This window comes from Nerophis lumbriciformis, linkage group LG07 (genome assembly GCF_033978685.3).
Source record: "Nerophis lumbriciformis linkage group LG07, RoL_Nlum_v2.1, whole genome shotgun sequence".
Classification (NCBI taxonomy): Eukaryota; Metazoa; Chordata; class Actinopteri; order Syngnathiformes; family Syngnathidae; genus Nerophis; species Nerophis lumbriciformis.
In genome coordinates, this window is record NC_084554.2 from 55,995,708 (window position 1) to 56,013,060 (window position 17,353).

Here is a 17,353-nt window from a genome sequence, read left to right on the forward strand (position 1 = left end):
AAGTTTTTTTTTTTTTTTTTTTTTTTTTTAGAGCGATGTCAACACATACCTCCCCACCACAGCTCGGTGAGCTCATCGTGTCACAAGTGCTACTTGAAGAGCACAGAAACCGAGCGGAGGGAGAAGATGATGCAGTTGCGCTGCCTGTGGTCGAACTGGCTGCTTGCAACACGACAGACTGGAGCGGGCGGCCATATGCGCGCCCTGCTTATATACGGGCCTAAAAATAACCAGCCAATCAGCGACCCGAGCTCTGTGGGTCGAACGAGCCAATCAGCGGGGAGGTAGGGCGCTGAGAAGGCGGAGCCTGGTCGCCATTGGTCGCCGGTGATCTCATTTGCTATGCAGGGAGCAGCTCGCCGCTGATTGGCTGAGAGGCGGCGCGCGTCACGGCGCCGTGAGGAAGGAGGGGGTCGGGCTTGGAGGTTTGAATAGGGGAAGTTCGCAGAGCGCAGTTGTTGCCCAGCCAGTCCGATGCCGTGTGCGCAAATACCTTCAACTGAACGCCGGAGCAGAGCGAAGACGGCGGGGGGACGGGACGGAAGTTAGGCTTGCCTGAGAAACACTAGCAGGCGGGAGGGAGACGCTCTTCCACTTCCACACGCGGTTCTCTTTGGGGCCCCATTTTTTTTTTTTTTCCCCTTCTCCTTTTTCGCAGATTTTCACCGAGCAGCCGGAACAAAATGGATGTTCTCCCCATGTGCAGCATCTTCCAGGAACTTCAGATAGTTCACGACACGGGCTATTTCTCCGCCTTACCGTCACTGGAGGAGTACTGGCAGCAGGTGAATATGACGTCACTAAAAAAAAAAAAAAAACGGGCTCGGTTTCCGCCCGGCTTCCGATGGCGTCTGACAGCTGCCACTCCGTTCAGAACCCCGTAGCGCTTTTGTACAAAACCCCCGGCATGTCGTGTAGGGGCACTAAAACGCGCTGTTGCTCACTTTTAAAAGAATACAAACACTGCAAGTCGATGTTCCTCCACATCGGCCACGTTATTGGGCTAATAATAAGACCCGGGACAAAAAAAACGAGCATTTAAACGAATTGGCTGTCAGTCACGCCGCCTGCGTTAAATGTGTGTTATTGCGATGGTAGTCTGGTGCACACTGCAGTTGCAGTGCACTTCTGCGCCGCTAGAACCACAACAGCACACACATTTGGACCATCAAATACCAATTCCATTGGAATGCATGGACTCAAGCATTTGTATTATTTATTCTGCATGAACCTTGTCATGGCGGTGTTTTTCAACCACTGTGCCGCGTGAGATACAGTCTGGTGTGCCGTGGGAGATTATTTAATTTCACCTATTTGGGTTAAAAATATTTTTTGCAAACTATGTGTTGTTGTTGAGTGTCTGGAGCTCGGCAGAGTAACCGTGTAATACTCTTCCATATCAGTAGGTGGTAGCTAATTGCTTTGTAGACGTCGGAAAACAGCGGGAGGCAGCGTGCAGGTAAAAAGGTATGTAATGCTTAAACTAATAATAATAATAATAAACAAAAGGTGAGTGCTCCTAAGAAAAGACATTGAAGCTTATGGAAGTCTATGCAGAACGAAACTAAACCGAACTGGCTACAAAGTAAACAGAAACAGAATGCTGGACGACAGCAAAGACTTACTGTGGAGCGAAGACGGCGTCCACAAAGTACATCCGAACATGACATGACAATCAACAAGGATAAAATCAACTGAAATATCTCTGATTGCTAAAACAAAGGGAAATATCGCTGAAAAGAAGACATGAAACTGCTACAGGAAAATACCAAAAAAAAAGAGAAAAAGCCACTAAAATATGATGATTTCTGCCTATTTGGGTTAAAAATATTTTTTGCAAACTATGTGTTGTTGTTGAGTGTCGGTGCTGTCTGGAGCTCGGCAGAGTAACCGTGTAATACTCTTCCATGTCAGTAGGTGGTAGCTAATTGCTTTGTAGATGTCGGAAACAGCGGGAGGCAGCGTGCAGGTAAAAAGGTATGTAATGCTTAAACAAATAATAATAATAATAATAATAAGCAAAAGGTGAGTGCTCCTAAGAAAAGGCATTGGAGCTTTAGGGAAGGCTATGCAGAACGAAACTAAACCGAACTGGCTACAAAAGTAAACAGAAACAGAATGCTGGACGACAGCAAAGACTTACTGTGGAGCAAAGACGACGTCCACAAAGTACATCCGAACATGACATGACAATCAACAAGGATAAAATCAACTGAAATATCCTTGATTGCTAAAACAAAGGGAAATATCGCTGAAAAGAAGACATGAAACTGCTACAGGAAAATACCAAAAAAAAAGAGAAAAAGCCACTAAAATATGATGATTTCTGCTGGTGGTGTGCCTCCGGATTTTTTCAACGCAAAAAAATGTGCCTGTGCTCAAAAAAGGTTGAAAAACGATGATTTAATCCGCATGAACCTTGTCATGGCAGCGTCTAAGGCAGTGTTTTCCAACCACTGTGCCGCGTGAGATTATTTAATTTCCCCTATTTGGGTTAAAAATATTTTTTGCAAACTATGTGTTGTTGTTGAGTGTCGGTGCTGTTTAGAGCTCGGCAGAGTAACCGTGTAATACTCTTCCATATCAGTAGGTGGTAGCTAATTGCTTTGTAGATGTCGGAAAACAGCGGGAGGCAGCGTGCAGGTAAAAAGGTATGTAATGCTTAAACAAATAATAATAATAATAAACAAAAGGTGAGTGCTCCTAAGAAAAGGCATTGGAGCTTTAGGGAAGGCTACGCAGAACGAAACTAAACCGAACTGGCTACAAAAGTAAACAGAAACAGAATGCTGGACGACAGCAAAGACTTACTGTGGAGCAAAGACGACGTCCACAAAGTACATCCGAACATGACATGACAATCAACAAGGATAAAAACAACTGAAATATCCTTGATTGCTAAAACAAAGGGAAATATCGCTGAAAAGAAGACATGAAACTGCTACAGAAAAATACCAAAAAAAGAGAAAAAGCCACTAAAATATGATGATTTCTGCCTATTTGGGTTAAAAATATTTTTTGCAAACTGTGTTGTTGTTGAGTGTCGGTGCTGTCTAGAGCTCGGCAGAGTAACCGTGTAATACTCTTCCATGTCAGTAGGTGGTAGCTAATTGCTTTGTAGATGTCGGAAAACAGCGGGAGGCAGCGTGCAGGTAAAAAGGTATGTAATGCTTAAACAAATAATAATAATAAGCAAAAGGTGAGTGCTCCTAAGAAAAGGCATTGGAGCTTTAGGGAAGGCTATGCAGAACGAAACTAAACCGAACTGGCTACAAAGTAAACAGAAACAGAATGCTGGACGACAGCAAAGACTTACTGTGGCGCAAAGACGACGTCCACAAAGTACATCCGAACATGACATGACAATCAACAAGGATAAAATCAACTGAAATATCCTTGATTGCTAAAACAAAGGGAAATATAACTGAAAAGAAGACATGAAACTGCTACAGGAAAATACCAAAAAAAAAGAGAAAAAGCCACTAAAATATGATGATTTCTGCCTATTTGGGTTAAAAATATTTTTTGCAAACTATGTGTTGTTGTTGAGTGTCGGTGCTGTCTAGAGCTCGGCAGAGTAACCGTGTAAAACTCTTCCATATCAGTAAGTGGTAGCTAATTGCTTTTGTAGATGTCGGAAACAGCGGAAGGCAGTGTGCAGGTAAAAAGGTATGTAATGCTTAAACAAATAATAATAATAATAAGCAAAAGGTGAGTGCTCCTAAGAAAAGGGCATTGGAGCTTTAGGGAAGGCTACGCAGAACGAAACTAAACCGAACTGGCTACAAAGTAAACAGAAACAGAATGCTGGACGACAGCAAAGACTTACTGTGACGCAAAGTCGACGTCCACAAAGTACATCCGAACATGACATGACAATCAACAAGGATAAAATCAACTGAAATATCCTTGATTGCTAAAACAAAGGGAAATATCGCTGAAAAGAAGACATGAAACTGCTACAGGAAAATACCAAAAAAAAGAGAAAAAGCCACTAAAATATGATGATTTCTGCCTATTTGGGTTAAAAATATTTTTTGCAAACTATGTGTTGTTGTTGAGTGTCGGTGCTGTCTAGAGCTCGGCAGAGTAACCGTGTAATACTCTTCCATATCAGTAGGTGGTAGCTAATTGCTTTGTAGATGTCGGAAAACAGCGGGAGGCAGCGTGCAGGTAAAAAGGTATGTAATGCTTAAACAAATAATAATAATAATAAACAAAAGGTGAGTGCTCCTAAGAAAAGGCATTGGAGCTTTAGGGAAGGCTACGCAGAACGAAACTAAACCGAACTGGCTACAAAGTAAACAGAATGCTGGACGACAGCAAAGACTTACTGTGGAGCAAAGACGACGTCCACAAAGTACATCCGAACATGACATGACAATCAACAAGGATAAAAACAACTGAAATATCCTTGATTGCTAAAACAAAGGGAAATATCGCTGAAAAGAAGACATGAAACTGCTACAGGAAAATACCAAAAAAAAAGAGAAAAAGCCACTAAAATATGATGATTTCTGCCTATTTGGGTTAAAAATATTTTTTGCAAACTATGTGTTGTTGTTGAGTGTCGGTGCTGTCTGGAGCTCGGCAGAGTAACCGTGTAAAACTCTTCCATATCAGTAAGTGGTAGCTAATTGCTTTTGTAGATGTCGGAAACAGCGGAAGGCAGTGTGCAGGTAAAAAGGTATGTAATGCTTAAACAAATAATAATAATAATAAGCAAAAGGTGAGTGCTCCTAAGAAAAGGCATTGAAGCTTAGGGAAGGCTACGCAGAACGAAACTAAACCGAACTGGCTACAAAGTAAACAGAAACAGAATGCTGGACGACAGCAAAGACTTACTGTGGAGCAAAGACGACGTCCACAAAGTACATCCGAACATGACATGACAATCAACAAGGATAAAAACAACTGAAATATCCTTGATTGCTAAAACAAAGGGAAATATCGCTGAAAAGAAGACATGAAACTGCTACAGGAAAATACCAAAAAAAAAGAGAAAAAGCCACTAAAATATGATGATTTCTGCCTATTTGGGTTAAAAATATTTTTTGCAAACTATGTGTTGTTGTTGAGTGTCGGTGCTGTCTGGAGCTCGGCAGAGTAACCGTGTAATACTCTTCCATGTCAGTAGGTGGTAGCTAATTGCTTTGTAGATGTCGGAAAACAGCGGGAGGCAGCGTGCAGGTAAAAAGGTATGTAATGCTTAAACAAATAATAATAATAATAAACAAAAGGTGAGCGCTCCTAAGAAAAGGCATTGGAGCTTTAGGGAAGGCTACGCAGAACGAAACTAAACCGAACTGGCTACAAAGTAAACAGAAACAGAATGCTGGACGACAGCAAAGACTTACTGTGGAGCAAAGACGACGTCCACAAAGTACATCCGAACATGACATGACAATCAACAATGTCCCCACAAGGAAGGATAAAAACAACTGAAATATCCTTGATTGCTAAAACAAAGGGAAATATCGCTGAAAAGAAGATATTAAAATGACATAATGATAAACAATTTAAAGTACAATGCATAGAGGGTATGTGAGTTAAAAATCAAGTTACAGTATTTTAGCAGCTTCATTTAAAGTGAAGAAGTATATAAAGTGCAGCAGTTTTGATCAAAGTGGTAGCCATCAGACGGTTCCAATAAGGGTATGGTTCAATAGCTATACAGTCTAGTGATGGGTTGATGAGGCGTCATGAAGCGTTTCGACACATTGCAAGACTGTATTGATACTGTGTCGATACTGTGTCACTAAATACTGACATCTGCTGGACATTAAAAATCCCTACAGGCAACCTATGGACCGACTCAACTGACACTGATTTGATGCCCTAGTACAGGGGTCACCAACCTTTTTGAAACCAAAAACTACTTCTTGGGTACTGATTAATGCGAAGGGCTACCAGTTTGATACACACTTAAATAAATAAATATATTGTCATTTGTAAGTTACACGTAAGTGTGATTTAAACAAGAATAGCTAAATAAATAAATGTATATATATAAAAAAATGGGTATTTCTGTCTGTCATTCCGTCGTACATTTTTTTTTTCCTTTTACGGAAGGTTTTTTGTAGAGAATAAATGATGAAAAAAAACACTTAATTGAACGGTTTAAAAGAGGAGAAAACACGAAAAAAATTAAAATAACACTTTGAAACAGAGTTTATCTTCAATTTCGACTCTTTTAAAATTCTAAATTCAACCGACAAAAAGAAGAGGAAAAACTAGCTAATTTGAATCTTTTTGAAAAAATTAAAAAAAGAATTTATGGAACATCATTAGTCATTTTTCCTGATTAAGATTAATTTTAGAATTTTGATGAGATGTTTTAAATTGGTTAAAATCCAATCTGCACTTTGTTAGAATATTTAACAAATTGGACCAAGCTATATTTCTAACAAAGACAAATCAGTATTTCTTCTAGATTTCCCAGAACAACAATTTTAAAAGAAATTCAAAATACTTTGAAATAAGATTTAAATTTGATTCTACAGATTTTCTAGATTTGCCAGAATAATTTTTTTGAATTTTAATCATAGTAAGTTTGAAGAAATATTTCACAAATATTCTTCGTCGAAAAAACAGAAGCTAAAATATTTATTATTCTTTACAATAAAAAAATTAAAAAATTACTTGAACATTGATTTAAATTGTCAGGAAAGAAGAGGAAGAAATTTAAAAGGTAAAAAGGTATATTTGTTTAAAAATCCTAAAATCATTTTTAAGGTTCTATTTTTTTCTCTAAAATTGTATTTCTAAAAGTAATAAGAAGCAAAGTAAAAAAAAAAAATGAATTTATTTAAACAAGTGAAGACCCATCCATCCATCCATTTTCTACCGCTTATTCCAAGTGAAGACCAAGTCTTTAAAATATTTTCTTGGATTTTTGTCTCTTTTAGAATTAAAAATGTGGAGCAAAGCGAGACCAGCTTGCTAGTAAATAAATACAATTAAAAAAAATAGAGGCAGCTCACTGGTAAGTGCTGCTCTTTGAGCTATTTTTAGAACAGGCCAGCGGGCGACTGATCTGGTCCTTACGGGCTACCTGGTGACCGCGGGCACCGCGTTGGTGACCCCTGCCCTAGTATATACAATAATATAAACCAAGTCATTGTATTTCATTTAGGATTATTTCATACCTTCATTTAAATAAAAATATATTTGTATCTTTTTTAGATACAGTCAATAAATAATGTGAACATGTATCATAACATGGAAATCTAAGAGAACGTGTTGTGGATGATTGTGGACTGGGAATTGTTTTAATTTTATTTTTTTACACATTTTTATTTAAAAAAAAAAAAAAAAGTTTTTCCGACGTATTACATTTCAGAAGATTTCTCTTCTTAGTTATTATTTCTCCGGCTGTAGAAAAGAGCCGCTCACAGGGCACAGAGGAGGCGTCAGTGCGACACGGTTCGCGTATCGGTCACGTGACCAAAACAGCTCATGATCGGTCACGTGACTTTCTAAAAGCGGTACGCGCACCGACACAGGGTTTCGCTCTATGAGCTCGACGCATGCGCCGATGCATCGGTGTTGCCGGACCCATCACTACTATACAGGTAAAAGCCAGTAAATTAGAATATTTTGAAAAACTTGATTTATTTCAGTAATTGCATTCAAAAGGTGTAACTTGTACATTATATTTATTCATTGCACACAGACTGATGCATTCAAATGTTTATTTCATTTATTTTTGATGATTTGAAGTGGCAACAAATGAAAATCCAAAATTCCGTGTGTCACAAAATTAGAATATTACTTAAGGCTAATACAAAAAAGGGATTTTTAGAAATGTTGACCAACTGAAAAGTATGAAAATGACAAATATGAGCATGTACAATACTCAATACTTGGTTGGAGCTCCTTTTGCCTCAATTACTGCGTTAATGCGGCGTGGCATGGAGTCGATGAGTTTCTGGCACTGCTCAGGTGTTATGAGAGCCCAGGTTGCTCTGATAGTGGCCTTCAACTCTTCTGCGTTTTTGGGTCTGGCATTCTGCATCTTCCTTTTCACAATACCCCACAGATTTTCTATGGGGCTAAGGTCAGAGGAGTTGGCGGGCCAATTTAGAACAGAAATACCATGGTCCGTAAACCAGGCACGGGTAGATTTTGCGCTGTGTGCAGGCGCCAAGTCCTGTTGGAACTTGAAATCTCCATCTCCATAGAGCAGGTCAGCAGCAGGAAGCATGAAGTGCTCTAAAACTTGCTGGTAGACGGCTGCGTTGACCCTGGATCTCAGGAAACAGAGTGGACCGACACCAGCAGATGACATGGCACCCCAAACCATCACCCAACCATGCAAATTTTGCATTTCCTTTGGAAATCGAGGTCCCAGAGTCTGGAGGAAGACAGGAGAGGCACAGGATCCACGTTGCCTGAAGTCTAGTGTAAAGTTTCCACCATCAGTGATGGTTTGGGGTGCCATGTCATCTGCTGGTGTCGGTCCACTCTGTTTCCTGAGATCCAGGGTCAACGCAGCCGTCTACCAGCAAGTTTTAGAGCACTTCATGCTTCCTGCTGCTGACCTGCTCTATGGAGATGGAGATTTCAAGTTCCAACAGGACTTGGCGCCTGCACACAGCGCAAAATCTACCCGTGCCTGGTTTACGGACCATGGTATTTCTGTTCTAAATTGGCCCGCCAACTCCCCTGACCTTAGCCCCATAGAAAATCTGTGGGGTATTGTGAAAAGGAAGATGCAGAATGCCAGACCCAAAAACACAGAAGAGTTGAAGGCCACTATCAGAGCAACCTGGGCTCTCATAACACCTGAGCAGTGCCAGAAACTCATCGACTCCATGCCACGCCGCATTAACGCAGTAATTGAGGCAAAAGGAGCTCCAACCAAGTATTGAGTATTGTACATGCTCATATTTTTCATTTTCATACTTTTCAGTTGGCCAACATTTCTAAAAATCCCTTTTTTGTATTAGCCTTAAGTAATATTCTAATTTTGTGACACACGGAATTTTGGATTTTCATTTGTTGCCACTTCAAATCATCAAAATTAAATGAAATCAACATTTGAATGCATCAGTCTGTGTGCAATGAATAAATATAATGTACAAGTTACACCTTTTGAATGCAATTACTGAAATAAATCAAGTTTTTCAAAATATTCTAATTTGCTGGCTTTTACCTGTACACCCCATTGATATTGCATGCATGAAAAAGTAGCTTTCACAGGTTGACGGGGTGGGGTGGGGGGGTATTTGACACGGTGAGGAAGGATGTGATTGCATGTCAGAGGTATTGCAGAAGCGGCTCAATAGCTGGAGTCGGAGGGGAGGAAGTTGAGTGGCTCGTAGCGCTTCTGTAGAAAACCCCCAGCACGTCGTGTAGGACACTAAACCGCGCTGTTGCTCACTTTTAAATGAATAGTAACACCGCTTCTGCGCCGCTAGAACCACAACAGCACTAGGGCTGCAGCTAACGATTATTTTTCTATCGATTAATCTATAGATTATTTTTTCGATTAATCGGTTAATCTATAGATTTTTTTTTTTCGATTAATCTATAGATTTTTTTTCCTTTTACCGATTTTTTTTTAATTTAAAATGAAGAGGAAAAAATAAATGTAGGCCAGTTTTTTCAAAAGGCATGGCTTTTATTTACAAAAAAAAAAAGTATGGCCACTCAGTCAACATTGACAACAACATGACAAAATATTCTGTAACAATGTAAACATTTAAAACTTTTAACATTTAACAAAATTAAAAGTAGCTTATTTGCTTTTTAATGTGCAAATATACAAGTAAACATCCAGTGCAAATCTTAATATTCTGGAATAGTATAAGCATTTCAAAAGTAAAAGTATTGCTTATTTTTGCTTTAAAATGTGCAAAAATAAAGATAAACATCCAATACAAAAAAGTGCAAAACGGAAATATTCTGTAACAAGTGTAAACATTTCAACAAAAGTAAAAGTATTGCTTATTTGCTAAAATGTGCAAAAATAAAGCTAAACATCCAATACAAAAAAGTGTACAGTGTAAACATTTCAACAAAAGTAAAAGTATTGCTTATTTTGCTTAATAACACAACAATGATAGTATGATTAAAGTGAAAGTTAATTGTTGGTTTGTACATAGTATATGTAACTGTTAATGTTGTAAAAGGTATTTGCACAACTAATTAACGTTAGCGTTTGTGACACGTCTTGTGCCGTGGGGTTCTTTCAGGACCGACAGACTGAACGCCAGACGGCTTTGCCAGGTTTACAATCTTTTAATTTTACACAAAGTCTTTTCTCTTCCAACTGCGCGGATCGCGCACCTGGGCACGATTGCGGCGTCGCTCCCGGCGCGCCCCGCCTCGCCGCTCGCTGGCCGCCGCCGCCTCTCCACAGCGTTAAAGAGGAGCGCGTCTTTGTAAACACTGAACAGGCACGCCAAACGCGCCTCTCAGAGCGAAACGGTGCTTTAGTTTATGAATTTACAACGCAGATACAAATGACACATTCATGTTTTTGTGTAATGATGACAACGTATACGCACGCGGACGATTGACTTGTTGATGGTGATGGCAAGAACGCTGTCGGGGGTTTTCTTTTCAAATGTTCGTTCATAGCCGTTGTGCTGCTATGATAGGCCATTTCCGCTCGACACAGTGTGCATACAACAACATTATTAGGCCGTTTATTGAAATACTCCCACACTTTTGACGACTTTTGGCGTGCTTTTTTCCCCTCGCATCGTTTGCTTTGCGCTCCGCCATGACAGTAGTGTGACGTAAATATGCGACGCGCCGACGCACAAAAGCGGCGTCGACGTATTTACGTAACCGATGACGTCGACGCGTCGTTTCAGCCTTAAACAGCACACACATTTGGACCGTAAATTCCCAATTCCATTGGAATGCATAGACTCAAGCATTTGTATTATTTATTCTGCATGAACCTTGTCGTGGCAGCATCTAAGGAATCAACGTTAATGGCCCCTAGAGCGGAGTTTTTCAACCTTTTTTCAGGCAAGGCACTTTTTTTTTTTTCATTAGAAAACCACCACCAGCAGAAAATGTTAATAAATGAAACTCCACCAGTTTGAGTTTGTTGATGTTTTCCTGTGTAGTGCTTTAGTTTTGTCTTGCGCTTTTATTTTTGATGGCCCTTCCTGTTTTGTTGGTGTTTTTCCTGTAGCAGTTTCATGTCTTCCTTTTGAGCGCCATTCCCCGCACCTGCTGTGTGTTAGCAAGCAAGGCTATTTACCGTATTTTCCGCACCATAAGCCGCCCTGGGTTAAAAGCCGCGCCTTCAATGAACGGCATATTTCAAAACTTTGTCCACCTATAAGCCGCCCCGTGTTATAAGCCGCATCTAACTGCGCTAAAGGAATGTCAAAAAAAACAGTCGGATAGGTCAGTCAAACTTTAATAATATATTAAAAACCAGCGTGATGTGGGCGCGCATGGAGTCGTATATCAACATGGACGGAGCTGCGTGAAAAAAGCCACCCGGCCTCTTCGCGTAAACTTAAACTTACCTTAACCACTCGCTCATCTTTTCTTCATCCATCCCTTCGAGTTAGCTTTTATGATGACGCCGGCTGGAAAGGTCTCTTTTGGCAAGGTCTTCCTTTTGAATATCACCATGGGTGGAAGTTTCTGGCCATTAGCATGGCAAGCTAGAACCACAGTGAAGGATGACTTCTCATTCCCTGTGGTGCGAATATTCACCGTACGTGCTCCCGTTGTATCCACAGTGCGGTTCACAGGAATATCAAAAGTCAGTGGAACCTCGTCCATGTTGATAATGTTCTCTGGCCGGATCTTTTTTTCAGCTATCTTGTTTTTACAATATGCACGGAAAGTAGCCAGCTTTTCTTGAAAGTCTTTAGGCAGTTGCTGTGAAATAGTAGTCCGTGTGCGGATGGAGAGATTGCGTCTTTTCATGAACCGGAAACCTGTCGCTTAGTAGGAGCCATTTTGTGGTCTTTACAGATGTAAACACACAAAGGAAATGAAACGTAATATCCGCGCGCTTCTTCTTCTTCTACCGGGGCGGGTGGTTGCTTACAGTAGAAGAAGAAGCGCTTCCTGTTCTATGGGGGCGGGTGCTTACCTTGGCGGTTGCTTGCGTAGAAGAAGAAGCACTTCCTCTTCTACGGGGAAAAAAGATGGCGGCTGTTTACCGTAGTTGCGAGACCGAAACTTTATGAAAATGAATCTTAATATTAATCCATATATAAAGCGCACCGGGTTATAAGCCGCACTGTCAGCTTTTGAGTAAATTTGTGGTTTTTAGGTGCGGCTAATAGTGCGGAAAATACGGTAAGTCGTTGCTATCCTTCTTTGTGTGGGCATTGTTGATTGTCATGTCATGTACGGATGTACTTTGTGGACGCTGTAAGTTTTTGCTGTCGTCCAGCATATCTGTTTCGGTTTACTTTGCATCCAGTTCAGTTTTACTTTTGTTTTGCATGGCCATCCCTATGCTTCATTGCCTTTTTACTTTTCCTTTTTGTTCATTTTTGGTTTAAGCATTACATCCCCTTTTTTACCTGCACGCTGCCTCCCACTGTGCTCTGCATATCGGGATCACAACGAACCATCCTCGTCTCACCCGACACATTCCGACTTTTGCAAAGCAAATAACTACTTGCTGCCACCTACTGACATGGAGTATGTAGTTCTACACAGCACAGACACTAAGTAACGGCACATTATGTGCAGATTATAATTATTGATTTGCAAAACATATTTTTTGGACCAATTAGATGAAGTTGCACAATTTCCCACGGCACACCAGACAATATCCCGCGGCACTGGTTGAAAAACACTGCCCTAGAGCAGTGTTTTTCAACCACACTAGTGTACCGTGAGATATTGTTTGGTGTGTAATTGTGTAATTTCACCTAATTGGGTTAAAAGTATTTTTTGCAAACCAGTTATCGTATTTTTCGGACTATAAGTCACAGTTTTTTTCATAGTTAGGAGCGACTTATGTGTGAAATTATTAACACATTACCATAAAATATCAAATAACATTATTTATCTCATTCACGTAAGAGACTAGACGTATAAGATTTCATGGGATTTAGCGATTAGGAGTAGGGCTGCAGCTAACGATTATTTTTCTATCGATTAATCTATAGATTATTTTTTTCGATTAATCGGTTAATCTATAGATTATTTTTTCGATTAATCTATAGATTATTTTTCCTTTTACCGATTTTTTTTTTAAATTTAAAATGAAGAGGAAAAATAAATGTAGGCCAGTTTTTTCAAAAGGCATGGCTTTTATTTACAAAAAAAAAAGTATGGCCACTCAGTCAACATTGACAACAACATGACAAAATATTCTGTAACAATGTAAACATTTAAAACTTTTAACATTTAACAAAATTAAAAGTAGCTTATTTGCTTTTTAATGTGCAAATATAAAAGTAAACATCCAGTGCAAATCTTAATATTCTGCAATAGTATAAGCATTTCAAAAGTAAAAGTATTGCTTATTTTGCTTTAAAATGTGCAAAAATAAAGATAAACATCCAATACAAAAAAGTGCAAAACGGAAATATTCTGTAACAAGTGTAAACATTTCAACAAAAGTAAAAGTATTGCTTATTTGCTAAAATGTGCAAAAATAAAGCTAAACATCCAATACAAAAAAGTGTACAGTGTAAACATTTCAACAAAAGTAAAAGTATTGCTTATTTTGCTTAATAACACAACAATGATAGTATGATTAAAGTGAAAGTTAATTGTTGGTTTGTACATAGTATATGTAACTGTTAATGTTGTAAAAGGTATTTGCACAACTAATTAACGTTAGCGTTTGTGACACGTCTTGTGCCGTGGGGTTCTTTCAGGACCGACAGACTGAACGCCAGACGGCTTTGCCGGGTTTACAATCTTTTAATTTTACACAAAGTCTTTTCTCTTCCAACTGCGCGGATCGCGCACCTGGGCACGATTGCGGCGTCGCTCCCGGCGCGCCCCGCCTCGCCGCTCGCTCGCCGCCGCCGCCTCTCCACAGCGTTAAAGAGGAGCGCGTCTTTGTAAACACTGAACAGGCACGCCAAACGCGCCTCTCAGAGCGAAACGGTACTTTAGTTTATGAATTTACAACGCAGATACAAATGACACATTCATGTTTTTGTGTAATAATGACAACGTATACGCACGCGGACGATTGACTTGTTGATGGTGATGGCAAGAACGCTGTCGGGGGTTTTCTTTTCAAATGTTCGTTCATAGCCGTTGTGCTGCTATGATAGGCCATTTCCGCTCGACACAGTGTGCATACAACAACATTATTAGGCCGTTTATTGAAATACTCCCACACTTTTGACGACTTTTGGCGTGCTTTTTTCCCCTCGCTCGCATCATCTGCTTTGCGCTCCGCCATGACAGTAAAGTAGTGTGACGTAAATATGCGACGCACAAAAACGGCGTCGACGTATTTACGTAACCGATGACGTCGACTACGTCGACGCGTCGTTTCAGCCTTAATTAGGAGTGACAGATTGTTTGGTAAACATATAGCATGTTCTATATGTTATAGTTATTTGAATGACTCTTACCATAATATGTTACGTTAACATACCAGTTGGTTATTTATGCCTCATATAACGTACACTTATTCAGCCTGTTGTTCACTATTCTTCATTTATTTTAAATTGCCTTTCAAATGTCTATTCTTGCTGTTGGCTTTTATCAAATACATTCCCCCAAAAAATGCGACTTATACTCCAGTGCGACTTATATATGTTTTTTTCCTTCTTTATTATGCATTTTGGGCCGGTGCGACTTATACTCCGCAGCGACTTATACTCCGAAAAATACGATATTATTGTCTGTGCTGTCAAGAGCTCGGCAAAGTAACCGTGTGATACTCTTCCATATCAGTAGGTGGCAGCAGGTAGCTAATTGCTTTGTAGATGTCGGGAACATGGTTTGTTGTGGTCACAATATGCGGGAGGCAGCGTGCAGGTAAAAAAGGTATCTAATGCTTAAACCAAAAATAAACAAAGGGCATTGAAGCTCAGGGATGGCTATGCTAAACAAAGCTAAAACTGGAACGGCTACAAAGTAAACAAAAACAGAATGCTGGACGACCGCAAAGACTTACAGCGTGTGGAGCAGCAGACGGCGTCCACAAAGTACATCCGTACATGACGTGACAGTAAACAACGAAATAGGAGCGCGAGACAAGAACTAAAACGCTACTCACTCGGGGTGTAACGGCACACAAAAATTTCGGTTCGGTACGTACCTCGGTTTCGAGGTCACGGTTCGGTTCATTTTCCGTACAGTAAGAAAACAACAAAATATAAAATTTTGGGGTTATTTATTTACCAAATTTGCAATATTTTTCTTAGTGGAATATTTGATGTGAAGTAATGGGAACCTTGGATAGGTCAATAATTAATTTTGATTCAATATTATGTTTTGAGCAATGACAGTTTGAAAGAGGAAAAAACAGCTTTGTTTTATTAGTCAACATTGCAACTTTTTCTAAATTACATTTAACCTTTAAGCTTTTTTATTTCACTTTTGTTATGTTTTTGTTTATTTGAATAGTATTTTTAGAATGTGCCGTGGGCCTTTTAAAACATTAGCTGTGGGCCGCAAATGGCACACTTTTGACACCCCTGCTGCTATAGATAATAAAAAATAAAATGTGATAAATCTATGGATAAAAAGCAGAGCCTGGTGACGCATGCACGTTTATCATAATTCTCTCTCTCTCTCTCTGTCTCTGCCCCTCCCTCACCAATGCTGCTGTTTGTTTTGTTTTTAACCCCTAACTCGTTCGGTACACCTACGAACCGAACCGAACCCCCCGTACCGAAACGGTTCAATACAAATACACGTACCGTTACACCCCTACTACTCACAGGAAAACACCAAAAAACTCCAAATAAGTGACAGTACTTTGAGACAAGAGCTATAGTGATGCATGCTTGGTTATGGTTTGAATTCATATCCAACAATTGCATACCTGCCAACTACTCCGGTTTTCCCGTAATTAGTACGGTTTTCATCAACCTATTCCGGGTTACGGTTGCAGTGATAAAAAATACGGTTTTTCATTAATTAAAAAAATATATTTTTTTAAAATGCGCGAGGCTATTTATAGCACCGCTGCCAAGCACGAGGCACCAGTTGCCATTGTTTCCAAACGAGCGAACGATCGTGGAATCAGCCGGAGAAAAATCGCAAACGAGTCTTAAACCGAAAAGAAAACTGCAGTCATTCCGTGAAGAATATTCAAAAAGCCTATCCGGGAATAATTATCCGTTCCAAAAAGGGTGAAAACTACGCGAATTGCACCTTGTGCAGACAAGATTTTTCGATCGGACACGGAGGAATTAGCGATGTAAAAGACCACGTTGGGACAAAAAAACACAAGTCTAATGCCGTTGCTAGCGATACAAGTGGAAAACTTTCAACGTTTTTCGGATTTTAGCCACAAAAAGGTAATGACACCAATGTTATCCATTGGAATTGTTTAGTACTGTTATACTGTTAAAAGTGTTTATACTATTTATGCTTTCAAGTCCAAGTTGAAGAAATCTTGTTAAATGTTGACAGCATAACTACCAAAATACAGAAGTATGTCCTTAATATTTTTGCAGTGCTATTTCTGTTGAAAAGTTCAAATGATTACATTAGAGATGTGATGTGCCACTTTTCAAGCGTCTGATGGCTTCAATTAATTTTCATGAATTTTTCATATTTTGAATTCTTTTGAAAGGCTTACAAAAAAAACTACATTTGAATTGTAATTCCATGCTATTGACAGGACTATTAATTTTAATGAAGTTAGCTTACCATGTTTACAGTATGATAATTGTGATAGAAATGTGAATTTTAGGCACAGAATATTTATTACAATTGAACAAGGCAGTAGATTATACAAGCTTGGACAGAAAGTTAATTTTTTTTAATGGAATTGTTTAGTACTGTTTTACCATTTGTTTACTGTAAAAAGTGTTTATACTTTCAATGAACAAATTGAAGTCTTGTGAAAGGTTGACAGGATAACTGGCATTAACTGTCAAAAATAATTTCAAACTATTGAAGTTAGCTTACAGAATAAACATGTCAATCAACCCATATGATTTTTGCTGTAATATTTTTGTTTTGAAAAGTCACTGTGACTGATAGAAAAGTGATGGTTTTAGCAACGTTTTAACCTGTCTGAATGCTAATAATCAGTTTGCGTCGGGGGGGGCGAAGCCTGAACCCCCCACCAGGACTTCGTCCTGGACCTACCGGGGCCTGCGGCCCCTGAACCCTGGCTACTAGGTTTTTCTGATTTCAAAAGTTGGCAGGTATGCAATTGCAATAACTACTTTTTACTGGCAATATCAGTTTCAGTTTTCTGCTG

At 39.5% G+C, this 17,353-nt stretch overlaps 1 protein-coding gene across 1 annotated transcript in view; it reads left to right on the forward strand.

Annotated features, from left to right (window-relative positions):
* Window positions 1-407: 407 nt before the first annotated feature.
* Window positions 408-17,353, forward strand: part of klf6a (Kruppel like factor 6a) — a 39,827-nt gene continuing 22,881 nt past the window's right edge. The window contains exon 1 of the mRNA XM_061964865.1: window positions 408-785. Coding sequence (XP_061820849.1) covers window positions 684-785 — 102 coding nt within the window. The 5' untranslated portion in view covers window positions 408-683. The remainder of the gene's footprint in view (window positions 786-17,353) is intronic.